The sequence below is a fragment of the Sturnira hondurensis genome, unplaced genomic scaffold, assembly GCF_014824575.4.
Source record: "Sturnira hondurensis isolate 20B ecotype Veracruz unplaced genomic scaffold, ASM1482457v3 Scaffold0000167, whole genome shotgun sequence".
Taxonomy (NCBI): Eukaryota; Metazoa; Chordata; class Mammalia; order Chiroptera; family Phyllostomidae; genus Sturnira; species Sturnira hondurensis.
The window spans coordinates 11,463,058-11,489,991 of record NW_028072798.1 but is presented as its reverse complement, the minus strand read 5'-3'; the positions used below and the strand labels follow the sequence as shown (position 1 = coordinate 11,489,991).

The 26,934-nt window shown below is 55.5% G+C and overlaps 3 protein-coding genes across 3 annotated transcripts in view; 2 read left to right on the top strand and 1 right to left on the bottom strand.

Annotated features, from left to right (window-relative positions):
• Positions 1 to 2,701: 2,701 nt before the first annotated feature.
• On the top strand, positions 2,702 to 19,309 carry PHF10 (PHD finger protein 10). The gene is made up of 12 exons (XM_037064584.1): positions 2,702 to 2,836; positions 5,284 to 5,390; positions 7,287 to 7,417; positions 8,048 to 8,131; positions 8,998 to 9,131; positions 9,235 to 9,384; positions 9,928 to 10,037; positions 11,585 to 11,738; positions 13,395 to 13,550; positions 17,621 to 17,729; positions 18,010 to 18,198; positions 19,127 to 19,309. Exons 1-12 carry the CDS (start codon positions 2,750 to 2,752, stop codon positions 19,210 to 19,212), a joined length of 1,497 nt encoding a protein of 498 aa, XP_036920479.1. The 5' UTR covers positions 2,702 to 2,749; the 3' UTR covers positions 19,213 to 19,309.
• A 538-nt stretch (positions 19,310 to 19,847) lies between these two features.
• CUNH6orf120 (chromosome unknown C6orf120 homolog) lies at positions 19,848 to 21,003 on the bottom strand. Its single transcript, XM_037064664.1, has one exon. The coding sequence runs from the start codon at positions 20,641 to 20,643 to the stop codon at positions 20,092 to 20,094; it is 552 nt and encodes a 183-aa protein (XP_036920559.1). The 5' UTR covers positions 20,644 to 21,003; the 3' UTR covers positions 19,848 to 20,091.
• A 51-nt stretch (positions 21,004 to 21,054) lies between these two features.
• The window catches only part of WDR27 (WD repeat domain 27), a 63,555-nt gene continuing 57,675 nt past the window's right edge, over positions 21,055 to 26,934 (top strand). Inside the window, exons 1-3 of the mRNA XM_037064484.1 lie at positions 21,055 to 21,302; positions 25,116 to 25,348; positions 25,675 to 25,866. Of these exons, the coding sequence (XP_036920379.1) occupies positions 25,681 to 25,866 (186 nt within the window). The 5' untranslated portion in view covers positions 21,055 to 21,302; positions 25,116 to 25,348; positions 25,675 to 25,680. The remainder of the gene's footprint in view (positions 21,303 to 25,115; positions 25,349 to 25,674; positions 25,867 to 26,934) is intronic.

Genomic DNA, 26,934 nt, shown 5'->3' with positions numbered 1-26,934 from the left:
GTAGCCCAAGTGTGCGGTGGGCCCTGCACGTAGCCCAAGTGTGCGGTGGGCCCTGTATGTGCATGCTGGTGTCTGCACAATAAAATCGCCTAATGACGCATTTCTCGGAGCGCAACCGGTCTGCCAGCAGCACGTGTTTGCAGAGGCAGCGGGTGGAGATGCTGCGGGTCTGGCTCCAGACCAGGGTGATGAAGCAAGTCCCATGTCTGGTTTCCCAGTGCCTACAAAAGTTATATTTACACTATACTCCACTAAGTGTGCAGTAGCATAACGTCAAAACAAAACAAAACGACGTAGTTAGTTAAAAAACACTTATTGGTAAAAAATTGCTGACCTTCAGCATGTGAGCCTTCAGCAACTCGTGATCTTTTTGCTAATTTGGAGGGTCTTGCTTTGATGTTGATGAAGACACAGCTTCTGCAAAGCACAATAAAGCAAAATGCAACGAAGGGAGGCGTGCCTGCACTCAGAACTTGAAACACCATGTCAAACTTCATGCTCAGTAAAAATACCCATGACTGGAATAATCTAGAAACGGGAAGATGGGAAGGGAAGGGGGAGGAGAGTGTTCACTGAGGTGTCGTAATGACTGGATGATCCAGGCGACACAGCAGAGACTCCATAGTCGCAGTCCCAGAAGTCTTCGCAAAGGGAGTGAGCAGTTGCTACTCTGCTGTAGAAAACATAGCAAAGTGTTTTTTTTTAAATTTACTTCAGATGGAAAGGGAAGGAGAGAGAGAAATATCAATGTATGGTTGCCTTTCCTGCATCCCTTGCTGGGAACTGGCTTGCAACCCAGGCATGTGCCCTGACTGGGAATTGAACCACGTTCCTCTAGTTGCAGGCCAGCACTCAGTCCACTGAGCTACACCAGCCAGGGTACATAGCGAAGCTTTATAATGAGGATGAGCCAATCCACAGGGATGATTTGGAGCCCTCATTTGCATGAGGACAGACCAATCAGGGCCCGGGGTGGAGACCTGTTTCTATAAGCCTGTTCCCTCTGGCACTGGGCAGTGGGTTTCCATTGACTACAGGGGTTTCTGAGCACAGACTGAACACCCGAGAAGATGCTGCATCCTCCTGAGGCTGCGCATTTCACAGCAGGGCCACTGCTCCATCGGTGGTGACACTGCCAAGCCACCCCCAGCAGCTTGTGCTGTGACTGGACTATTTGCACTGTGCCTGGAATTGGGGTCTCTGTGGGTGTTGAGTGGGCAGGTTCTTGGCAGGGAAATGGGGTCTTGGTGGAACCGAGAGCCCAAAGTCTAAACTGGGTGCATTCGCAGGTGGTGCCACTTTGGGACTGACCCTAGTGGGAGGTTAGGAGAGGGCCAGCCGGCCTGTCTAGGTGGCCATTTGCATTGATGGCCCTGCCCGAAGTCATCCTCTGTTTCCCAACTTGTTTCTGCAGAGCATAAGCAAAAATAACGAGTGAAAGGGAAGCGTACTGGCCCCTCAATGCAGAACGTTCCCCAGTGCCCCCAAAGGAGTCGAGTTCTGACATGTAAAGTTTGTGCCTCTAGGTCACCCTGAACGAGTTCCTGGCACCTTGTCATCACAGCTGTGTGCCATGCGTTAAGGTTCAGTTCCTGAGTGGGTTTTTTTTTTTTTTTAAGATTTTATTTATTACAGAGAGGGGAAGGGAGAGAGGGACCACGTGTGGTTGCCTTTTGCGCGCCCCCTAGTGGGGACCTGACCCACAACCCAGACATGCGCCCTGACTGGGCTCAAACTGGAGGTCTTTCCGTTCACAGGCCGGTGCTCAATCCACTGAGCCACACCAGCCAAGGCTGTTTTTGCTTGTTTGTAAATGAAGTCCCAGAAGTGACTAAATGCAGCCTAAAAAGTTGGATTAATAATAAATTCCGTTCCAAAGAAACAGCTCCCATTCTCTGGATGCCTTCGAGGAGCCCACCATACACAGTGCCCTCTACAGGAATCCTGGAGTTTCAGAATTTCTCCCCACTTTACAGATAAGAAAAGAGGTTAAGAGATTGTCAAGACTGTAGCGAGTATGGAGCCAGAACCCAAACAACAACGTGGTCCCCAAAGTCCTGTGGCCGCTGCGGTGTCCCCCCGTCGGACCCGCGTGAGGAAGCCTCCTGCAGGCCCTCGGTGGGAGCTGAAACTCCAGCTACTGCATAAACCACACCCCAGCACAGACTCCCAGATGCAGGCGGAATTTCAGCTGCCTTGACGCTTTACGATTTGCGCACCCGTCGCTGTGTCTGTGGCGAGTCCACATGTTAGGGCAGGTGGCTCACTAGCAGAGCCAGCGGAGAACAAAGGCGGGCGGGGGGCGGCAGTAAGGGCTGGAGCCACGAGGGACAGGGCGGGAGCCTCCCGGGCCGGCGGGCGCGNCTTCTACAAAAAAAACACGCTCCATTCATTTTTCTTCAAACAAGTAGACATCCCTTTTACTCAGGACAGAAATCTGGGCGCAAACAACAACAATAACAACAATTCCACCGCCACCTTACCTGTCATATGAGAAACATCTGCCCAGGAACAAAGCCACACTGGCGCGCCAGAAGGGGACGCTGGACTGCCGCTTATTCTTCCGGGCTGGCGACGACCACTTCCGGGGCGACCGCTAGCGAGGCGGAAGTGCGGTTTCCTGGAGGCGGCTGTCTCCGGACCGGCAGAAAGAGGTTCCCGTGGCGCGGGCCGGGCCACGATGGCGGCGGCGGCAGCCGGGACCAGGCGACGGCGGCGGCGGAGGCGGCGGCGCGGGGCGCTCGGGCTGATGGCGGCGGCGGCCGGCCCCGGGACGGCGCTGTCCCCGCGGCCGTGCGACAGCGACCCGGCCACTCCCGGAGCGCAGTCCCCGAAGGTGAGGAGGCGGCCAACGGCGGCGGGCGGGGGCTCGGGCGGGGCCGCGCTCTGGGCGGGCGGGCGGCCGGCGCGGAGGGCGGGAGCGGACCGTGGGGACCCCGGCCCCGCTACCTGCCGCCTGCCTGTCGCCGGGTGCGGACAGCAGACCCGCGTCGCGGGCCACCGTTTTCCGGCGCTGTGTGCGTCGGAGCAGATTCGGAGCTCACTTCCGGAGGCCGCGGACGCACCGACAGCGGGACGTGCGGGCTCGGGACGAGTCTGCGGGTCCGCGCGGGCTCCTCGCGCCTGCTCGGAAACGTCCTGAGGGTCAGGACTTGTGTACTAGTATGGAAAGACGGGGTCCGAGGAGGAGCTTAACCCCTAAATTCGCGCACAGCCATCCTGATATGTTCGGTGAAGCTGCTTAAGTGTAGTTTGTACTGTTTTCAGGAGGTAAAATGGTGTAGTGTCTTTAAAGCCAAAGACGAGTGGAGAAAAATGAAGACGAGCAGAATGTGCTGCGTTAAGCATTCTGCTTTTAAAGTGTGTTTGGTGTGACGGAAGGTGGGGATGCAGGAATTTCAGCTGAAGGAAGAGTTGTGCACCGGGAAGGCGGCGGGGCCGGCGCACTTAGGGTCCGCTCTTCCCGGAAGTCTGGCGTCCGCGGGGTCGGGGGGGGGGGCAGTGCTCGCTGCCGTGGAGCCAGGCGCTCCCCCGGGGACTCCGGCGCCCCGGGCTGCGGGTGGGACCGGTCTCTGAAGGGCTCCCAAGTGCCCGGCCCCACGCGTGGCTGTGAGCGAGTTGCTCGGCGCGCCGCCCCGCCCCGCGGGGCGTGACGCTGGCCCGGCTCACGGTGCGCACGCGCGGGCGGAGGGCTCGTCTGCTCGCCGGAGCCTCAGCTTCTGCCTTCGGGACGGGCCGGGACACTGCGTCCCAAGCGGGAGCAACCGGACTCGGGGCTGATACGTGCAGCGGCCTTAACACATGCACTTTCGGTCCATGCAAATTGTTTTAATTGAATTGTGTCCCTTCAAATATTAGGAAAAATTGGTAAAGCTGACTAATGTTCTTTTTAGCGAAATGATGCGTTTGCCTAGAATCTGTAGTAGTTCAAACACTAGGTACAAAATTGTGGTTTCAGCTTTTTTAGGACATTGCATTGTTAACTTTTGTCTCTTTGAGTATCTCCATTTTTTAGTCAATGAGAATGTAAACAAATTGACAGAAATCCTTAAAACCTCAGAAACAAGTAAAATAGAAAGAAATGACACTTGAATGCTTAAAAGGAGTTATACTTCAAGTAGTGAATATGAAATATTTCCGTTGTGACACGGTTAAATGCAAATCTTTGAAGAATAGATTCAGCCTGTTCTCCATCGCCTACCTGGTTGCTCGTCCTAATAGGAGCATTCAGAGCTCTTTAATTGAGTGCTCATTGTATAGGAACTGAAAAGGAAAATGAATATTCCGTGTATTTTACTGTTTGGGAAAATCTGAGTAAATTCCTAAGGGTTGGAGCCGTTTGAGGCTTTCCGATTATCACCATAATCATATTAACTGACTTCTAACGGGCACTGACTATTTGTTAGACCTTGCTTTTAAGTGATTGCTCTGCATTGACTGCTTTAACCCTTGCCTTGGCCAAGGTCTGGAGGAGCCATTATTGTCTCAGTTCTACAGAGCAGGAGCAGCTCACTGAGGATACCCGCTCAGCCAGTGAAGGGCAGTGCCCGGAAAGACCCGAGGCCCCAGCTCCGGCTGCCTGTCCAAAATACCGTACGAGCTCTCCGTGCTCTCCTGCAGGGTTGTTTCCCCTTTAATATGTAGCAAGAGGGCCATGGTATTTAACAAAATATTAGTCTTAGCAAGCTACGTTACCTTGAGTTTTGTTTCTTCTTAGAACTATTTTTAAGCCTTTTACTCATTAAGCCTTAGCTAATATGTGAATAGACCAATTTCCTAACACTTTATCCTTCATTTATCTTCTTAACATAACGGTCCATCTTTCAGCCAGGATAATCATTGTTACAATGGATAATGTGAGTTCAGTTTTTTTTTAAGCCTCTCTTTCTAGTTAAACACTAAAAGATCTATGTACATTTTTTGTAGCTGAGGAGGAGGGTTTGCTTTAACTTTAGAGTGTTACAGCAGTTTTATGTGTTTGTTTGAACAAGGAGGCATTTAACCGGGTTGTTGTGTTGGTTGGTAAGGAAGTAAAAGTAGATTTAGAGTTAGAGGTTAATTGAAAGGTTTTTTTAACTTTAATTGTGTTGAGAATCAGTGTTTAGCTCTTCCTGGGTTTCACCCATGCCACATTCTTGGCCCTTTTTAAAATTATCGGACAAAGCTAACACTATCTAACCAGGTGTCCTTAGAAACTCTTGGTGTTGAGCCTTTTGACAAGTTGGGGAGATACCTTCTTTCCTTATTATTCCCATTATTTTAAAAAATCTTTCACATATTCAGGATGATAATGAAGATAACTCCAATGACGGGACCCAGCCGCACAAAAGGAGGCGAACGGGCTCAGGAGACAGTTCCAGGAGCTGCGAGACCTCAAGTCAGGACCTCAGGTACCGGGACCCCTGCTCCGTGACGCCCCGCATCAGCGCCCTCCTCTATTCCCCTTGGCCCAGGTGCAGGCAGTCCCAAGCGGCTGCAGGCTATTTCTTGTCATGTTTTATGGTGTGACACTACAGTGGCTTTTGCTCCCAGTGCAATTCAATTTTGTAAAGATTTTGGTAAAAGACAGGTAAAGTGACCATCTTCCTTGTAGTTCAGTGGCATTAACTGCATTCGCAGTGTGGTGTGGCTGTCACCACCGTCCATTTCCAAAACTCTTTTCCTACTGGGAACAGAAACGCCGTGACCGTCCAGCACTAGAAGTTTCCATGTCCCCCTGTCTCCAGCCCCTGGCAACCTCCACTCTACCTTCCGTCATTGTGACTGTGCCTTTTTCAGGCATCTCCTATGAGTAGCGTTTTCATTTTTCTCCAAGGCTGAATCACATCCCATTGTATGGCTATACCATCTCTGCTGGTGCGTTCGTCTGCTGACGGCACCTGGCTTGTTTGCACCTTTGGGCCATGACTCAGCCGGGTTTGTCGGCCAAAAGTCGTGGCATCAATTCACCAGCAGGAACCCCGGGTTCCAGGGTCAGTGAAAGGGGAAGCTATCCAGTGCGGGGCACACGCGGTGTTTTTGTTCTGGGTCACTGTTTCCGCGTAGTGGCCGCTCTGGAAGGTGTGAGGTGCTGTTGCCGTGACTCTGATTTGAACTTCGTCAGGCCTAACAACGTTGAGCATCTCATCATGTGCTTCTTGGCCTCTTGTGTATCTTCTTCTGACAAATGTCTCCTCGCGGTTTTTGTCCATTTTTAAATTGGGTTGCTTATTTTTGATTTTGTTTTTGAGTTGTAGGAGTTTTTAAAAACGTATTCTGGATGTTAAGCCCTTATTAGATACATGATTTGCCAGTATTTTCTCTTGTTCTGTGGGTTTGTTGTTTCATTCTGTTGATGGTGCCCTTTCATGCACAGGTGTTAGATTTTGCTGAGTCCCTTGGTCTCCGTTTCCTTTCTGTTGCTCGTGTTTTAGTGTCAGTTGAAACCCATTGCCTGTTTGAGACCAGGAAGATGTACCTCCTGTGTGGACTTCTAAGAGTTTGCCAGTTTTAGTTCTTATATTTAGGTTTTTTGGTCTGTTTTAGAGTTAACTTTTGTGTGTGACATGAGGTAAAGGTCCGGTTTCATAGTTTTGCATTTGAATATCCAATTTTGATACTCATCTTTGAGAAAACTGTTTTTTGTTCTTTACTTTTCACTGGGTAGTTTCATGAAATAGTGTCCCTGTCATCCTGCCACTGTCATCCATCGATGACAGTCAGAGGTTGGACCCCCCTAGCCCTGGAAGCCATGGTCTGTTTGCCACTCAGGCCTGGCATCGGTGGGCAGCGCTCTGCCACCATCGGACAGCTCCACCCCGGGGACAGCGACCAGGTGGGGTGCACGGCCCTGTTCACTGAGAGACGGGACTTTCGAATCCTGCCTTCGCAGCCTCCTGGGGCTCACTGGGCTCCTTGGGACGGTGCAGCCGTGGCATCAGGCCTGTGAGGAAGAATTCAGAACCAGCGCCTCCGGCCTGTTGCGGCCTGACTGGCCTCTTAAGCTCAGAAATGCCTTTGGTTCCAACACTTGTGAGCGTTGGTTCTTTACGTTACGTGGAAGGTGGTGTTGCCCTCGTCCCTTTTGTTGGGAACGTTCAGCTGGTTGTCTCTTCCACCCGGCTGCCCTGTGCTTCCCTTGGGTGGCACAGGAGACCCTGGCAACTTCTTTGTGTTGCTACATCACACAACACTGACCGAGGACTTACAGAAGTAAAATGGTTTTTCAAAATCCTTGAAAATAAAAATGCTTACCACGCCGTAGAAGGAAGCCACGTGGAAGACCTAACACGCACCTCTGTGTCTAGCTTCAGCTACTACCCGGCAGAAAACCTGATCGAGTACAAGTGGCCCCCGGACGAGACCGGAGAGTACTACATGCTCCAGGAACAAGTCAGCGAGTACTTGGGCGTGACCTCCTTTAAACGGAAGTATCCAGGTACCCACCCAGTCGTGCTCTGTGGGACAGATTAGATCTCCCTGTTAACCAGTAGCATCTGTGTCGTAGCTCGTTACCTTGTGAATGTTGAGTGTGGATGACTGACAAGTCACCCTCCTCTGCTGGCAGGCTTCTGTCACCCAGCGCCTCTCTCTGCGTCAGCTTGTCCTTTCGCTTTGTGAACCGATTTAAAAGCAAAACGAGGAAGATTAATTTCCTGGGAAAAGTTTTAGAAAAAAATCCATTTGCACCAATATGAGCTGAGGATTCTTCCGATTCTTCCCGTTGCTCCTTGCCCCGAAGCGCGGAGACGGCTGTGCGAGCCGTGGCCACCCTGAGAGTGGCCGTCCTTCCCAGTGTGGGCATCGTGGCTATGTCTCTTTCTGACTTTGAATTACCCGGTTTTCAGTTTCATTCTAACTTTTGTTTCTTGAATTTGTCAGATTTTTTGTGTATTCTCTTTAACAGTACTTGGCGTATGTAATGTGAAGTCCTTTATAAAATCCACGAAGGTGCTATCTTTTTAATAATTTTTAAAAAGTAACTTTAGCTTTTAAAAGTTTTACAAACGCATGATGTTACAAACGCCAAGACCATTTTTAACAGTCCTTGCTCTTGTTTTCTTTGGAGACCTAGAGCGACGGGACCTGTCCCACAAGGAGAAGCTCTACCTGAGGGAGCTGAACGTCATCACAGAGACCCAGTGCACACTCGGTAAGGCGGCCGGGGGCGCGGGCTCTGCCAGCTGCGTGGCTGTGAGGGCACGAGTGTTCCTCTTTGTTGAACATTCGTGAAGCAGATGGACTGATGTTATGTGTGGTTGCTGTGAGCCTGCAAAGGAGACGGATGCACAGAAATGCCGTGTTTCTAGTGACGTTCACAGCAGAACTGTCAGTGTGTGTGTGTGTGTGTGTGTGTGCGCGCGCAAAGCCTGTCTGGTGCTTCTGGCAAGTATTGATCCTTGCCTCTTAAAAGGCAGATTTTGTTCAATTTTTGGTTTTGAGTGGTTGTGTCCACGTTCTGTTTGTAACTTCACAAACATTTAATGCAACGCGGCTACTTCTTAACGTGAGGTGAGGGCAGGGGTCTCAGCCGTGCTCGCTCTGCCGCTCGAGGGTCCCAGGTTGCCCGTGCGGCCGTTGTTTGCGGTTGACGCTCCCGGTGGAGTTGAGATGATCAGATTTGAGGATGAGGACTGGAATGTATTTGGACTTCTTTGTTTTTTTCGCCCGCTATTCTGTGGTGTTCCCAGAGCTAGTGAGCGTTATCAGTTGTTTCTGGTAACGGGATGTGTGTTTGTAGCACACAGAGTCTCAGGAGAGAAACATTCGGTGAGTTGATTTCTTAGCCTTTGGAAGTCTGATAATTTTTTAAATTGACTTCACTATGAATTTCTTTTTATTATTTTCAAATGCATCAAAACATTTTGCTTTGATTGATGGGAAACATTTGAAGGGCAGCGTAGTTTGAAGGAAAGGCAGGTTTTAGGAAGTGGCTCTGTTTACTGAGCCTCCGCCGGCTGCCGCCCCCCCCCCCCCGTGGCCCGCACCAGGGCTGACCCCCCCCGTGGCCCGCACCAGGGCTGACCGCGCTGCGCAGCGACGAAGTCATCGACCTGATGATCAAGGAGTACCCGGCCAAGCACGCGGAGTACTCGGTGGTTCTGCAGGAGCGGGAGCGCCAGCGGGTCGCAGACCACTACAAGGAATACTCGGTGGGTGTCTCGGGGCCGGCGCCTGGGGCCTGGGGCCTGGTTTGGGGGCGGCAACGCCGTGTGGAGGCGCATGTGACTCCCGACCGTGGGGTGTCTGTTCCAGCAAATGCAGCAGCAGAGCACACAGAGGGTTGAGGCCGGCAAAGTGCCCGAGTACATCAAGAAAGCTGCCAGGAAAGCCGCCGAGTTTAACAGCAGCCTGAACCGGGAGCGCATGGAGGAGAGGAGGGCCTACTTCGACTTGCAGACCCACGTGAGGACCGCCGGCCCCGGTCCCCCGCCTGGCCGGCTGCCGAGCAGCGGGGCCCTTCCCCCAGAGCTGGAGACACCGTGTCCGGTGGCCTGCCAGCGCTCAGTTTGCCTGAGCGTGTGCATGTGTGGGGGGCGTCTCTTGCTGTCTGGGGTACGCTGATTCCTGCTGTGTGCCCCGAGGGTCGTTGTCCGAGATTGCCACGTCAGCTCCCTTAGTTCTCTCGGCTCTGTGAGGCTGAGACCAGCGGTGTCCCCGTGCCACAGACAGGCAAGTCGAGCAGCAGAGGCTGGACTGCAGCTGGGGTCACAGTGGTCTCAGTGTGAGAACACTGTCCTTCCTCCGGGCAATAATGGCCGTGGGGAGAGTCAAGCAAACCCCACCTGCAGGATGGAAGTCACCACTGTTCTCTTGGGTGGCCGGCTGATCCTGACGTCTCCTGGGTTTGGCTCTTTGCAGGGTGGGGTGGCCGTGTGGTGAGATTATTTTCCTAAAGCCTCGATTCCCGGCACGGGGTCAGCCTGTGTTTCTCCGCGTGCTCGCCAGGTTATTCAGGTGCCCCAAGGGAAGTACCGAGTGCTGCCGACCGAGCGCACCAAGGTCAGCTCCTACCCAGTGGCGCTCATCCCCGGTCAGTTCCAGGAGTATTACAAGAGGTAGGCGGCCCTTCCGCTCATGTTCGTCCCTGTTGGCTGCGACTGAGGGAGTGTCCTGTGTGGGGGCCTCCTGGAAGGCCAGCTCTGTCAGTTCCTCCTGGAGGTGCCTGTGGTCTGCGCCCAAGTCCTCAGTCCCTGGGCTCTGGTGAAGGGCGCCCTTCAGCCGAGATGTGGACGTATCTGGCGGAGCTTGGCTGGCTGCACCCCAACCGCCCACTCCCCGCCTAGCCTCTGTGTGTCTGGGGCAGGTGCCGAGGCTTCTGGCTCCTTGTGCCCCAGGGCGTGGTCCCAGCAATGGCCCTGATGTCCCATGTGCAGCCCCAGCCCTGCAGGCTGCAGTCTGTCCCCACTCGAGGCTCCTGACCGCACGGCAGGGGAAGCAGGGCCTGCGGGGAGTGGCGGAGTGCTTNCAGCCGAGATGTGGACGTATCTGGCGGAGCTTGGCTGGCTGCACCCCAACCGCCCACTCCCCGCCTAGCCTCTGTGTGTCTGGGGCAGGTGCCAAGGCTTCTGGCTCCTTGTGCCCCAGGGCGTGGTCCCAGCAATGGCCCTGATGTCCCATGTGCAGCCCCAGCCCTGCAGGCTGCAGTCTGTCCCCACTCGAGGCTCCTGACCACATGGCAGGGGAAGCAGGGCCTGCGGGGAGTGGCGGAGTGCTTCTTCCGCAACTGTGGCCTGCGGAACTGGAGTCGGTGCCATCGGGGTCCCTCTGTGCCCGGGTCTCTGCCTCTCCTGCCGCCGTAACCCTGGTGCTCCTCGGGACGGAGACCAGCCTTTCCAGACTAGCACTGAAAGCAGAGCACGGGAAAATACTATTCGAAGGTTCAGCTTAAGTCGTGGGTCAGCACGTTTTAATTTTCTAAGTTCCTGGGTCAGCAGATTACTAAACGCAAGGGGCCAGGGTCCCGAGCCCTGTGGTTTCGGGTGCGACATCTGGGTGGAGGGAGCGGCAGGTCCGGCACCGGCTCCTGAGCGGGGTCCCAGGGTGCACTGCAGGGAGGGCGGTCGGCAGGGCACAGGCCGGCACACCCTACACATACTGCACAGGTCGGTTTACGTAACTTGTTCCCGAAAGTTCGTTCCTAACTGACGTCGAGGCCCAGGCTGCTGTGGCTCGTGTGTGTCCGCTGGCTGATCACGTCCTCACGCTGCCGCTGCGTCACGTGGGCAGCAGTGAGCTCACGTGGGCCATGGCCGTGGTCCCCGGGGCGTCTGTCTAGGATTCTGTCTTGCTGCAGTTTTGCCGGTGTCTGCCGACATTTTCATTTTGGTTATTTCCTTGGGTTTAGGGTAAAGGAGAGAGGCAGCATTTTTGGATGATTAATAATCAAATGGATGTTTTACACTTCCAGTCTTGGGAACAAACATTTAGGCTTTTTGCTTATTGCCCCTCCTCGACCTTCACAAGGAAATGTTGTTTTCTGCCTCTGGTCCTTCCTCACAAGTACTTGGGGTCGACTGGGAAGCTTTCCAGGCTGCTCCCGTCGTCGGGGAGGAGTTGCCGTGTTTGGCGATGAGGGAAAGCCGAGCCCCGCTCTGAACCGCAGGTACTCCCCGGATGAGCTGCGCTACCTGCCGTTGAACACGGCGCTCTACGAGCCGCCCCTGGACCCTGAGCTCCCTGCCCTCGACAGTGACGGTGACTCCGACGATGCTGAGGACGGTCGGGGCGAAGAGAAGAGGAGAAATAAAGGCGCCTCGGTGAGGACCTTCACCCCTCCCCTGGCATTTTTGCTGATTGCTTTCCTGGGATGTTATGTTCAACCTGTGTCACCGTCCTCTTTTGGGGACAGGACAGTTGCAGAAGATGTCCAGAAAACGTGCCCCGAGAGCAGTTACTCACTGTGGCCATCGGTGCAGATGAGCTGGGCATGTTTGTATTTGCACTTGCCTGTCAGCACAAGTGGCCAGGTCACAGCCTGACACTGATCTTCTCGGTGTGGGGGAGCACCTTCACTGGGGTTCCTCTTGCTTAAGGAATAATTTTGGGCTTCCTGCAGGACAGTGTTCGGGTCACTGGTCCTCTGTTGTGCTTGCTGGCGGGTTTTCCGGATGATTTTTTTTTTGGCAGCAAACTGCAACAGCAAGTCATTGGGGGAGTGAGTACGGCCAGGACGGGAGGGGGCAGACCTGGGGTGGTACCGGGCTCTGATTTGGTTCAGCTTGGTGGCGGGCCCTTTGTCCACTTTGCTCCTTGACCAGCCTGAACCTGACAGTTTGCTGCTGTCATGTGGCAGGGCATCGCTTGGTCGCCGGAAGCTTCTGAAACACAGTTCGTGACTGTGCGTGTTTTATCAAACGAGATGCTGTCACATGGGTGAAGGGGCGTGTTGTCTGGTGAGGGGGTGAGGCTGGCGACCTCGGCCCCCCACGCTGCCAGGCACGATGGAAAGTGATCCTGCCCTTCCAGGCAGTGGCATGGTAGTCTGTGCACAGACCAACGAACGATTGCCGTAGACGGCCTCTCCGACACCCTGACGGGACTCACGCAGGACCCGACTGGGTGCCAGCACAGCTCAGTTAGAAAGCAGTGTTCCTGGGGTGCTGACCGTGCCTTTTCTGGGTGGAAATTAGAGATGCATCTGACATCCACAGTGGGGGGTAGGTTAGATTCACGTGACAGAAACTCAGTTCAAAGACCGTTTGGGATCACGTGATGGGATATGTGCAACACAAAGTACCGAGACATGTTTGCACACCTGCACCTGGAATCATCCGTTTTTGTGTTTTAACTGGTGAGGGTGTGCACGGGGCGGGAAGAGCGGGCGGCCGTGTCTGCGCGAGCCCAGGCGTGTACTGCGGGGGGGCAGGGTCATGCTGGTGGCCCCAGTGTGGATAGCCTGGTGCTTACATGAGCATAATGTTTTCATTTTAACTAGAAAACTGAAAGTTAAAAAGTGAGCTGGGTGATCAGATGCTGAACTCCTAAACTTGGAGCCTCTGAAATGTGTCTGATGTCCAGCGACCCAGGGCCACCCTGCATCGTCTGACACGGAAGCCGGAGCGTGTGCGGCCCTGTTTGTTCAGTGGCCCCTATTACTCCACCAGACCCCCGCACGGATCCCAGCCTTTGTTTTCAGACAGCCGAGGGCTCTGCCGTGCGACCTCAGCCCTAGCCGCAGCAGCCCGAGGAGGCTGCAGCCCGAGGAGACGGCCCTGCCCTGTGGCCTCGGCCGGGGGTGGAGCTTGGCTTTGACCTTCTTCCACCTCAGTCTCCACTGGAGAGCACGCTCTCCTGTTAGAATCACCTTTCTGTGTTTGAGTTGGTGGAACTGGAAGGAGTCTTGTGAATAGTGTCTGTAGTTTCAGACTCAAACCTGTGTGAATTCCAAGAACACTTGTTCCTTTGACCTGCAGGACAGCTCCTCGGGCCACGCGTCCGAGGGCGAAGGCCTCCCCGACGGCCAGGAGGAGCCGCTCCAGGGGCGACCCAGGCCCAAGGACAGAGCCGTCACTCCCAGGAAGGATGCTGCCAAACGCTCTGGACTGTCCAAGTCAGTTCCCGGGTACAAGGTAGAAGAAAAAAGCCCCTGACTCAGCTTCCTTCCTGACCAGCTCTCTCCCTGACATGTTTTACCTTTGAACCTCCGAGTGGCGGAGCCCCTGCCTGCCGCGCCTCTGGCCTCTGCCCTCTGTCGGCCCCTCCGCTGGCTCTGTCTCCTGGTGGCGCTCTCCCTGCGGCTGCGGTTCAGCTTCTCTTCCCCGTATGTGCACATTTTATCAGAGGATTTGTTTTCCTTCTAGGTAATAACCAGGCAAGTATGGGTTTTTAAAGGTTATTTTATAGGCAGAACCTTGTACTTGGTTTCCGTGGAGTGACGGTCGCCGTTGTCAGACCCCTGAAGGCCTCGGTGTGCGGGCAGACGGCACATGCTGGTTGCGCCCGGCCGGGCTGCGGTGCTGTGGTGCCTTCGCAGAGGAGGGTCTGGGTTTGATCTCGGAGTCTAGGACCGGCTTGCCCAATCCAGCTCAGTCTGACGGCCTGGATTTAGGAAGTAGTAAAAACTCTGATTTCCACAGCGAGGCTTGGTAGCCAGTCCTCGGCAGATGGGCCGCCGTATGGCACTGTTTCGCGAGGGCCTGGGCTCTGATACTCCAGGTAATTTTTTGATCTGGCTGCTCTCAGGGGACTGTCGGCCATGTTGTTGTTCGCCCCGTTTCCTGCCGGCATCGGCCCCCCTGCACGGGTCAGGAGCCTGCACGTAGGGATGTGGGAGCGTCGCGGTGGGGCGGGGGTGGCTGCGGCTTTACGTTGTGGGCAGTAACAGCAGAACAGGCAGTGTCTGGGTCTGGGATGCGATGGCGTTTTGGAGGCACGTGTAAGAGTGAGGTGCTGAGAGTTTTGTGGAGCAGAACAGCTAGTGTGGGTCGGGTGTCGGAGCTAGGACTGGGGATGGGGAGGGCCGGGCCCAGGGGGCTGCAGCCACGTGCCTTGCCACGGTGAGGGGCCCCATGTGTCCCTCCAGGGAGAAGGTGACATGGTGTGTGCACACTGGGCTAGAAAACGCCTTTACACAGTCAACCCAGAACTCGTGTTTTCCGGCCCAGGGTGGACAGTCAGGCTTCGTTCAGTGGGGCTGGCCTCCAAGGGTGTCAGCAGGCCGTAGCTACTTGATTTGGGGGCCTGTTTTCACATACATAGCTTATCTAGTTTTTTAAACTAAAGATTTAAGTCCATGCTTAATAATTAAAAGCAAATGAACTCCAAAGATAAAGTTCTAGAAAGTTCGCCTGGCCTGTGTCTCCCGGTGGCTGCGGGGTGCTGGCTGTGGCCAGGGTGAGGCTGGTGATGGATTGGGGGCTGGAAGAGGATGTGGAAGGGCTGGAAACGGAGCGCTTCAGTCCCGGTGGCGCCTCCCCACGGGGGAGACCGCAGGCCACTACGGGGCATGGCGTTTGGAGGACAGGCTCGCAGCCCATGCACCGAAGACGTGTCGGGGCTTCGCAGTGGGGACGGCCAGTGCTTAGACATCCTGCGTTAATGTGAACGTGTTTATTAAAAGCTGACCTCTACGAAAATTATTAATAAGCCGTGATGTGCCTCAATATTAGGGAACTCCAAGCTGAAGGTCGTAGATATAAATGTTCTAAAATACGGGAGTCAAGGAAAGTGATGTATCTAATGTCGTGTAGGAGAGTTTAGGTTACATTAACCTGAAGTCGACGCGCCATTGTCAGGGTCTAGCCGCGAGGTCTGTGCTGTGTCTGTGCTGCCACAGAAGCCTCACTGCTCTGTGGTTGTTCTTGAAGCAGGAAAACGAGTGTACGGGGAACCTTTCATTTCAGATGCTCAGAACCATTGGGACGAGTGCTGTTTCTCTGGCCCCAGTGAGACTGTGACATTGTGGCTTTTAAAGCAAACTTGACTGTCTCCGACAGACATGCCTAGGGCTCTGTCCGTCAATCCTTGGGGGGCTCTGCACACACTTCCTGTTCCCTTCCCCCAAGTCCGCAACCCCCTGAGACTAGCTTCCCAGCCTGCTGCGGCTGCCGTCCCCCGTGCCAGGTCCTGGTGCGGATGTGCGGCTCCCGATGGAGTGCCGTGCACCGGAAGGGGCCTTGCGTTTTTGTCCTGAGCCCTGGCAGCACCTCAGGCAGTGCTGGGACGAAGCACATCTGTCCACTCTCCCCTCTCTCCGCCTCTCTGTCCACTTCTCTCTCCCCTCCTCCCCCCTCCCCCCTTCCCCCTTTTCATCCAGATGAAGAACATTGGGTAAGGAAAATTGTAAGTGGTTTAACAAAACGTGCTTTTAAGCTTAGATGTTAAACCTGGAATTTCCTTGGCGTCACAGGTGTCTCGTGTATTTTAATGATTGTCGAACTTGAATTGATCTAGAATGTGAATGACTAGTCTTGTGTTTTATTCCTTTTGATTTTTGTAAATGATCTCCTATGAGGAGTTCTTTTTAGGACTTAATGTCGTGTGTTACTTTCCTGATCTTAGTGGGAGATGATAAGAGCACTTAGTGTGCCAGTACCTACCTTCAAGTACAAGTGTTAAGTAGGTGTCTTTCACATTCGGCACACGGACGTAGCCCATGGGTGTCTCTCATTGCGGTGGACGGAGGGGCAGCTTCCGGCTGCGCACTGTGGCAGTTGCAGACCTAGCGTGACCGAACTAGAGCTTGGACCCCAGAAGTGCACTTCCTAGCTGTCGTTACTGAGGTGGAGGAGCCAGGGGGACCTCACACTTAGCACATCCCAGGGACAGCGGAGGGGCAGCGCTCCAGGCCCGAGGGTCAGAGCGCGTGGCAGGGCCCTGCTGCGGGGGAGAGGGGGAGCACACGCAGGAGATGCACACTCGGGAGATGTAGGTTAGCTCACGTGCAGTTTTATATGTATGTCTGACTTCACGATATTTATTATTTTGTAGAGATATTTGTGACTGTTTAGAGTTACTGTTTTTATTATATTTATGTATAAGGTTGACTTTTTAAAATAAATAAGCCAAAAATTATTTTTGAACGCCTCTGTCATCTTTTGCAAAGAAAGACAATGGAACAAGTAAAAGTGCTGAAGGAATTGAGAACAAGGTTTTCAGGCCACAGGTCTTGGAGGCGGCAAGACATTGTGGAGAGGGGGCTTCGTGCAGGCCTTTCTGGGGCTCCGTCACCGAGGAAAGGGAAACGAAGGCCGCATGTGGCCAGGCTGGCGTAAGAGAGAAATTGAGTAACTCTGTTCCGACTGATTTTTCTCTCCGTCCACCTTGTGAGGCCATGGCCCGCCTCATGCTGGGCCGTGGTTCCTTTGCACTCTGCCTGTGACGTCCATGTGCACAGAGTGCAGGGGGCGTCGTTCCATCAGGGCCAAGGCCGCGCTGTGTACATGTCCCTCCCCTGGTGGTTGCAGGCGCAGCGACCCCCTTCCACTTTGTTCTACTCCATGTGTTGCCAGTGTTTTTTCAAAGCCTCCTTTGGATTGAGATGTTTTTAATATGAAAAATGAACGGTACTCCAAATGTAAGGATGTCTCTGTCTTTTTTAAGTGACACTTTTTTTGGCTGAAAACTTTGATTAGCGTCTCATACTGAATGCTGTCTCCATAAGCACGGGCTCTCAGGAAGGTGCTGGGCACACAAAGGGAATAACGCCTCGGTTCCCACTGACACAGGTGCACGTCTGCATGAGCCGTCTTTCAATTAAACATGGTAAAACCTTGGTTTTGTAACTTAGATTTTGTGGATCTGGTTTTGCAACTTTGGAAAATATCGGTGTAAACAAAACCGGTAGATAAACTGCTTAACACTCTCTCTCCTAATGAGCCTAGTTGGATTCTCTTCCGATTAATAGCATTTGGGCATCACGCTTAGTCGCCCCCTCATGACACAGCTCTCCCTACACCTGTGCACAGAGGGCACTCCCCGGGAGTCCTGACACGGGGTCCCCGTGGACGGAGTTTCAAAATGGAACCCGAGGCTTAGCAGGCCACTGTGTGTCGGGGGCAGAATCAAGTTACGTCTCTCAGAAAGGTCCTCGTTAGCCAGTTACCGAAAGTAAAGACGAGGCAGAGCAGTGAGCAAGGTCCTCTTGCCCCCGCCCTGGGTCCTTCTGGCACGAATTCATAGCCCTCTTCTGCCCTTCCAGCCCAAGGCCCCTCCCAATGCCCTCTGTGGAATCTGTCTGAAGGGTAAGGAGTCCGGCAGGAGAGGCAAGGCCGAGTCACTCATACACTGCTCCCAGTGCGGCAACAGCGGTGAGTACCACGCGCCCTCTTGCCGCCTTCACCACCCTCGGTCTGGTGCTGCGCCAGCTGGCGCTCTGCCAGACGTGCACCAGAGAATTACCGGTTGTGCAGGGCAGGCGGTGAGGTGTCGGTGAAGGCCAACGTTTTCTTCCACGGTTTCTCCCTCTGGCGGTTAACCGTTGTGGCTGCTCTTGAGAAGTCACAAAGCCACGAGCATCTCATTATGCCGTGTTAAGTTGAAAGTTCCTGTGTGAATTGGTGACTCCTACTAACACTGGTTTTGGTTTAGGCCACCCTTCTTGCCTGGACATGACCATGGAGCTTGTTTCTATGATTAAGACCTACCCCTGGCAATGCATGGAGTGTAAGACGTGCATTGTGTGTGGACAGCCCCACCACGAAGAGGAGATGATGTTCTGTGATGTGTGTGACCGAGGCTACCACACGTTCTGTGTGGGCCTCAGTGCGCTCCCGTCAGGTAAACGTGGCAGCGGCGGGCCTGCAGCTCCGCGGGGGGAAGGGAGCCCCCCAGGCGTGCTCTCTGGCCCCCCGCCTTTTTTGCCTGCATCCCCCAATTACAGGACAGAGGCCATGCCAGGGACCCAGTCTGAGTTTGGGAGTAGAGCTTGATTAAAGAATGAGCCTGTTTTTCTGCTAAAATAGCTAAAGCAACAGCATCGGTTTGATTTTATTTCTATGCTGTTGATACAGAAGCTTAACACAGTGAGTGCTGTGCCTCTGTACACACCAGACCAGGCTTCTGTGCCCTGGGGCAGCATGACAACCCTAGGGAACTAGAAGAGGAAGGAGACCCAGAAGGATCAATCTGTAGCTTAGCCAAAACATGACATGCACAATTGTGTAACATTCGCACTGACTTGCAGAGTTAACACTATGTGATGCTTTGTAAAGTAACATTAGGACTAAGTTTCTTGGGAGTCACTAGGAAGCAAGCAACTGAAACAGTGGTCTGGAGTCCTGCAGGAGCTCAGACTGAGTGCGCCAGGGCACGGCCATGTGCTGTGTCAGGCCTGGGAGCCGGCCCGATGGGTGCTGGGACACAGTTGCCAGTGAGCAGCAGAGAAAAGGGCTGAAAATAGGCGAAGCTCAGGAACAGGTTTTGTAACGATGTGTGTTGCTGACACCTGGGAGCACAGTAGTGTTGGGATTTCAGAAAGGATTCCACTTCTAATGGCCCATGTCTTTGCTCCGGGCCTTTAAAAGACACAGCATTACTGTGCTCAGCCCCCACCTGAGTGTCACGTGGCATCAATCCCGCTGATCACCTTCCCACCACAAATGCACAGGAGTGTCATTAGTGATAGCTAAGGACGGAGAGCTGAAGGGGTTTAAAACTCAGTCCTCCGTGAGTTTCACTGTGTATTAACTAACAATTTTTCTCCTAGGTCGCTGGATTTGTGACTGTTGTCAGCGAGCCCCCCCAACACCCAGGAAAGTGGGCAGAAGGGGGAAAAACAGCAAAGAGGGATAGTTTTATGGCCCCAGTATTGTGATATGCATTTAAGTGAATTACTTGGTGCCAATTTACAATTCTCATTTTTATGCCAATAAAAGATTTTTGAAGTTAACTATGTTCTTAGCATCTGCAAGTTGATTTATTTTTGTTACAAGCTACTTTTACCCTAGGAACCAGTTTCAGGGAGAGAAATAATTCAACTTAAAGGTTTTTTCTCTGTAACTCAGCTTCTATTGGCAACTTCGTTTGAAGGAATTACACCCCCTCCCCCCCCCCCATTATTTTCCTAATCTCTGTTGTTTCTGGGCCACCCTGGGGACCAGCACAAATTTATTTAGTAATGGAATAATTTCCCTAGGCAGCCAAAGTGGAAAAAACCCCAGGAGTGCCAAGACCGAGTGGCCGGGGTACAGCTGTCCTCCCCTGCGTGCGCGGGAGGCCTGGGTCGGTCCCGCAGGGGTGGAGCCAGCACCATACTCCAGACCCGGGATCCCGGCCTTCAGCATTTCTAACGAGTGGAAGGACGCTGCCACCGCCTCTCCGTCTGCTCTGTGCACCCGCAGGGAAGGTGCTCTGCTCCACTCGGATTCCTTTCCTGCAAACCTAAGCCACCGCAGTCGTCCTCTTGGCACCAGACAAGCTCATCAGAACCGAGTTCAAACGTTTTATTGTACAGACTCCTTTTACGGGAACTTTCATCTTTGAAGGAAAACAGATCTCGAACAGGCTGCTGCTCCTCCTCTGCGGTAACTGAGGTAACAACTGTATGGCTTTATTTCCCATCCCCCAACTGGAGAAAGTACGAGCTTCCAGCCAAGTACGAGGAGCCCATTTAAGGCGCAGGACGGCCACCCGCATAGGTTCAGTGTCACTATCCAGGGCGTGCTCCAACCATCAGAAAAGGATTTCAAGGACCAATTTCAAAAGACTGATGAGAACCGTCCAGAGCACGGACTCCTCCTCCCGGGGCGCGCCCTCGGGGTCCTGTGCGTGCTGGGGGCCGGTGCCCGCGCCGTCCGTGGGGGCGCCGTCCCCGAGCGGCGCCGTGGTGTCCAGGTACACCTTCATCTCAAACTCGCTGTCGCGGTGGGACGGGTGCCCGTACACGCCGATGCCCACCGGGCGCTGGAAGTGCGCGGGCACCGCCACCACGTCGCGGCCGCAGGTGGCAGCCTGCAGCTCGTAGTCGTCGAAGCTCGGGAGCAGCGTGCGGTCGGACACGTAGAGGTCCGCGTCGCCCCGCACGCTGCGCATCGCGAGCACGATCCTGCCCTCGTGGTTCAGCCGCAGGTAGCTGTAGTTGCCGGCGCCCACATGGCCAGGGAGGACGTGCAGCAGGACCCATTCCGCCGGGACGTCCTCGTCCTCCTCCTCTGAGGCGCCGCCCCAGGACGCCGCCCGCGCCGCCAGGAGCAGCAAGAGGGCGCCCTTCCAGGCGGCCGTCATGGCCGGCGGGGCAGGCGCGGGGGCCTCACCCGCTCGCCCTGCAGAGAAGCCACCGGACGCGCCGAGCGCGCTCCGGGTAGCGCGGCCACATCGGGGGCGTCCACCGCCCGTCGAAGCCTCGGTTGCGGGAGGTCGCCGGCGACCCGGGGCGGACGGAGGGGTCCGGCTGAGCAACGGTGAGACAACGAGGGGAGCGGCCGGGGAGCCGAGAGCGCGGGTGGCGGCTTGGCCCGGGACAGGCTCGGGGCAGGCGGCACGCGCGCGCGGCAGCAGGAGGGCAGCGCTGGTCTCCTGTCCCAGACGCAGCGCACCGCTCCGCACAGGGCCCACGGCGGGCGGCGCGCCGGAAGACGAGGAAGTGCGGTGGCGCCTGAGAATGAGACAAGACCCGGAAGACGGGTGAAGGCAAGGAAGTGAGGAGTAGCCGGAAGTGATGGGTATCCGGGCTCTCGCGAGAACAAGGAGAGGGACCTTGCGCTAGGCGGGGTTGTAACCACGGCGACGGGAAGGGGGCGGGGCGCAAGCACGAAACTCGGCGAGTTCCCGTGGATTGCGCTCCCACCTCAGGCTCTCCAGTTGAGAGACTCGTCTGTAGAGGGACCCTCATTCCGCGCTCCCCTAGACGGAGCTCCCCTCCGCGGGCTCTGCGCGAGCGACAGGTGCGCTGAGGGGCCCCATTACCTGCTCGCTGTTCCTCTTGAGAACGTGGCACGGGAGTCGGCGTCTTTCAACGGGTTGCAAGTTCGCCCGGAGGGGATTGTGTTTACGCGGAATTGGTGTTCGGGGACCCCTACTGAAGGGGCCACTGAAGCGGAGATCCCGACGACAGACGGTGTGCAGTCTAGGGTCGCACCGTTGTGCAGCTTTCAGGGCTTGTGCTTGCTTCGGAACCTGCGGGGTCACTTGGGCGGACACTGGTGGAGTACAGACACCTAAACACGCAGGGAGTGGCACGCGTGGGGCTGAATACAGAATTGTCACACCTGTGGTCACCAGCGGTGTGTGGCAGTAGCATGACAGCCTTAGGCTGGTTGACACTGCTCTCTGGCTGAGGATGGGGTGGCACTAGCGGGTCTCCCATTGCTCCTGCCAGAAGGATCTGGTGCCGGTTCTCGGCGCGACTGCCCTGTACTCCCCGGCTGACAGAGCGTGTCGGGCTGGAGAGCAGAGAGTGGGCCCAGCACAGGGTGGCCTCTGGGTTGGCGTTGCATCCCTGAAAGAAGAGGCGAGTTTACAGCCTCCGCGTCCTGCTGCCCGGAGCGGATGGTTTGTGCTCGCCTAACAAGCCACGGCACCAGAAAGGGTGGAAGCCACGGTTTGAGGGCTGAGTCCACGAAGTAGGGCATTCCTCAGCCAAACCGACAGAGAGAGGGGGTTGATTTTTCAGAAATTAAAGCAGCAAAATATAACAGTGCTATCTTTAAAAATATTGACTAACTTGGGCAAGAACTTGAAGGCAAAGTATAGCTGGGCACTGTTGCCACCCCTCTGCCATCAGCTGCTGCTCTGTGTCAGGAGCTCTGCCCTCCGCACTGCTGGCGTTGGGGTGTGGGGAACCCTACGTGTTCTCTCGCTGGAGAGCAGACCATGGAGGGTGTCACCTAACCTTTTACCACGGAAGTTCCGCATGTTGCAGATCAACCTTGTCCTGTTTCCTAACTCAAGAGTAAAACTGCCCAGGCCTGGCTTGCTTCGCTTCCGAGAGAAAGACTTGACCTTTCCTAATCACGTGGCGGTGATTGGCCCTTCCAGAAAACAAACACCTGTGCACACACGTGTTTTCAGGGGGAAAACCTGGAAGGCGGTGCATGGTTTTCACCAGTGGCACCGATTGAGGAGCAGAGAATGATTATGCTTTTTCCTAGTGTGGATTTTCTAATTTTGTACCATTTACAGGTGCTGCTTCTGTATCAACAAAAGGGCCTTGGACGTGCAGTCTGCAGGTACCTGGGGCTGCTGTCTGGTTGTGCTTTCTGACACAGCTTTGAAACAATGGCCTCTGTGGCACCTGCTCGTCCAGCCTTTTCCTGCCATGCGTGCACACAGCCTTGGATACACTAGCATCTCACTGGAAACCGACTCGAGTGTAACCTCTCAGACGTGCTCCTGGGCCCCTGTATGTCCGCCTGGTGCACTGGCCGGGCGTAGGAGTGCACAGCAGGGAGAGTGGCCTGAAGGCGAGTCTAAGCTTCTCCCACCTTCTTTGAGTGGCCTGAGCTGTGTTGCTTTTGTCAGTGTGGCTGACGACCCCAGCTGGTAGTGGCAGTGGCTGCTGCTTCTCGCACAAGCCCTCGGGCAGCCACGGGCAGACACGACTAGGGCATTTCCCTCCATGCCAGGGCCCGGAGGCCCCCTCCTCCTGGGGTTCCCCCTTCCTGAGTGCTGCCGGTCCCTGTGTTTAGCCAGTGAGTGGAGGAAGAGAAGAGCGGACTGTGCATGGGAGGGTTTTACGGGCTGGGTTGGTAGGCGCCCACGTTACTTAGGCCCCCAGACTCCCTGTCCCTGCTGCCCTGGCCAGCCCCTCCCTGCAGGGAAGCTGGGCCTCATGGTTTCCAGAGGCAAAAGGAAAGCTCAGTGGTCAGGGGAAGCAGTGGTCCTCTCCTGGCTCTGTCCTCACATGGGGTGGGCAGTGAACTCTCTGGGGTCTCACCCCGAGGGCCCCACCCTCCTGACCTCATCGCTTCCCAAAGGCCGCACCTCTGTGTACTCTGAAGATTGGGGAGTCGCCATATGTGTTTGGAGGGAATGGGACATTTTAGGTGGTGGTGTGTGTGAGCAGTTAATGGCAGCTCTGGGACACTTAGACACGAGTGTTTTAGCTGCTGTGTATTTTCTCGTCACTTGAGGTTATTTTCCACCTCTCTGTGCACTCTCACCCCCACCCCACTCAGGCCCCCACACCTTGTCCCAACTGAGGGATCTAGCCCCATGTCATCACAGTGGTGCCAGGCCACCCCCTGCCATGTCTGGGCACGAGCTCCTGTCCCCGTGCGTGTGTCCTGCAGGGTCCCCAGGGTGGCTGGAGCACAGTGTGCAGACCGCTGAGCCCTAGACTCTGTTATCTCCAGTTCCGTGCCGGTGGGGAGATTTTTCTCAGCTAATTATAGTGAAAATACTCCATTGCCCTGCACATTAAATTCTTAATCACGATGTTAGATAGCACATGGTTTTGGGTGAGGCCTCAAAGCAGGCCGTGGGTGACCAGGGCCTCTGCTTCTAACGTGCCAGGCTGGGCCCTCTCTTTTGCCTCCAAAAGGCACACATGCAGCTACTCGGGGGGCCAGCCTCACTGTCTTGGAAGAGCAGAGGGTTCCCGGTCTCCTCTCTCCGTCTCTGGTCTCACCCAGCCTCCTGGCGAAGGGGGATGAGGGTCCCGGGAGCCTTGCACGCAGCTCAGTGGGCCGCCATGGCGCTGCCGTTCTCTGGAAAGAGCCGCACCCAGAGGCCTGGCTTGGCACTGGGAGCCAGCAGAAAGGCAGTGTGGGAACGGGGTGCTAAGGTCCCTGGGGACCCTGCAAGGAAGGGCCAGCCTTTGACCCCGGGGACACCAGCACCGGACAGGGACACAGACATAAGCCTTGGCACCTTGGTCCAGGTGGGAAGGAGGAGAGACACTTTAAATTCCGATTTAGGTCCCACTTTAACACACCGGGAGATAAAGGGGTTTTGGCTGGGGACAGGGCACCAGGACTGGGTGGGGGGTCGTCTTCCTCTTGCCTGGGTACCATGAGTCCATGTGCTCAGCAGACCAGGGTGGCTTGGGTTCCTTCTGCAGCGCCCCTCCTGGCTGTGTGGTGATGCGGTGCCAGGTGTGGTACGTGGCCCCAGGTGGCAGGCTGGGATGCCAGTGGACTCTGCAATTGTGGCCCCACCCCAGAGGGTGCTACCTGGGAGCCAGGGAGCCAGGGACAGGCAGGGACTCCTTTCCTGTGCCACCGTGGGGTGCCCAAGGCAGGCAGGGGCAGAGACTCGAGTCTGGGTGGGGCGACCCCACTGCTGCTGCCATCTCTGAAGAATGTCTGACTTGGAAAGAAAACACCGACTTTGAAGGCCTGCTGTGAGAATTAGAGGCTGTGATACACTTGCTGATGTTCGTAAGTGTGCGTGCTGACATCTACAGAAGTGACTTGTGGACTGTGAACTGGTTCAGAGTGGCGTGCTTTCCCAGTGATTGTGCTCAGCTCTGCAGGAATCACGGGGGTGACCCAGGCAGTTGGCGTTAAAGTAAGACAGCATTTTGTCACAATTTTATGTGTGCATCCTCAAAAACCTTTTTAAAGTCATACGGTTTTGCACGTGGCCCTTGGTTCCCTGAGGTACCTGATGTTTCTGAGCAGCAGTGGGCGCAGCCAGGGGATGGCGCTCGCGCTCGGGGACCTGCCCCCGTCCGCCGGGCAGACAGGCCCCTGTGCACTTCAGCCCCTGTGAAGGGAATCATGGGAGCTTTGATGCCTTGGCCATTTTGTTTTTAGCGTAAAGCTCACTGCCTGGCCTGGGCAGCTGTAGAAAACGTCAGCAGAACCGAGCTGGAGGAGAGCTTCCCACGTCTGACACACGTGTGCTGTGTTGGTGTTCCCAGCCTGGGCCCGGGGCTGCTATCTGCTGCTGTCACCTGACTGGCCCTGCAAGCACACGGTCCTGTGCACCTTCGACTACTCAGGGGCCTGCGTCTGTGCGCCCGGCTGTCGGGGTGATGGAGTGAGGGGTGAGCCCCCGTGTGACGTGGCCTTGGGAGGGTTTGTGGACGTGGGGAGCTCCGCCAGGGTGGCCCCGGCTGCACAGGCCCCACTCCAGCGCTGCACACCAGAGGCAGGCTGCTCCCTGTGTCCCTGCAGGGCAGGTGGGGCTGAGCCTGCGAGTGGTGCGCCGCCACCCCGCCCCGGGGCATCCGGGGGCCTCCTTCCCCGGGAGCGGGGGGGGGGGGGGAGTCTGGGTGATGTGCTATGTGCTCCCATGAATAGTCATGCACACACGCCTGACGGCCCAGCGTCTGCCTGGGGCGTCACCCCCGTTTGTGTGCTGTGCTTTCAGACTGAGATGGAAGAACCACAGACTCTCTCTGAGAGGCCCCGTGGCGGCGGGGACATAGTCACCGAGACCCGCCTGGCCGAATCCTGGCCCTGTTCTTCACCAGTGCCGCTGGCCTGCCATGTGCCCCTCTGTGCCTTCCCTGTGCGTGACCGCGGCCTCTGTGTGTGGAGCAGCGTGGACCCTGTGGGCCAGGTGCGCAGCCCCAGGGACCCAGAGAACCCTGTGTCCCTCTCCGACCCGAGACGCCGGGGCCATCTGCCCTCCGTGGGTTCCGCTGACAGCCAAGGGGAAGACGTGAGCACATCTGGGGCGTTCTGTGAACTCGATTTTCATAAAATGAGCTGTCCAGATCCACCTCATTAAAGCAGTTCTTCAGAAAGAACATGAGCAAGAATAGGTTCATCGTAACACAGGCAGGACTACTCAAAATTTTATAGATTTTTACTATTAACACATTTAAGGGAATTTACTATGTTTATCGCAGGCTCTTTTCCATCAGAGGGAGAGAGTTTTGAGAACATCACCTTTTTAGAGTGGTTCGTGACTGATGTAGTGATTTGAGTACTCTTACTAAAAACAGGTTTCGTTGTGCAGAAGGGCAGGTGGATCCTACCAGCTTTGGCGGCTGAGTAACCTTTGCCTTCGCTCTGGGCTTCGGGGGCTGGAGGGCTGCGGGCGTGGCCTGTAGGAGTCCAGCTGTGTTAGCTTCGAGGCCGTCTGCCAACCTAATGGCAGTCGCTTTGCTGATGGTGGGGACTATCTGTCACTGACAAAGGACATGGGTGCTCTGGTCGTCCCCCTGAGTCTGCAGCTCTGCGTGCAGGCCCTTGGCCGGGTCTGTCCTGCTCCCGCAGGGAGCCATTACATGCTCAGAAAGCCGTGCCCCAGATGTGGAATGCACATGTGTGACGAAGCAGACACAGCTGGGCGACCGGCACCTGTCACACACTGCTCATGCCTCTCCCCCCTGAAGGGACACTTGTGACCTTGGGCCCGTGGGTGTGAGTTGTTCTGCTGGTGCTCTGTGTGCGCAGGGCACATGTTGCGTGTTCTTCCGAGCCGGGTCACTCGTTCGCTGCCATGCTCGTGAGCCACCTCCATGTCTGCTGTCCCGGCTGCCGCACGTTCCGTCGCATGCAGTGGCTGCGCTGGCCCGCCTGCTGTTGTGGGTGCTTGTGTGGACTCCACAGTGTGGCGGCCATACACAGTCTTTCCTGTTCTGTGTGTGCTTCCTGTGTCCTCGGGGGCTCCCGTCTCAGT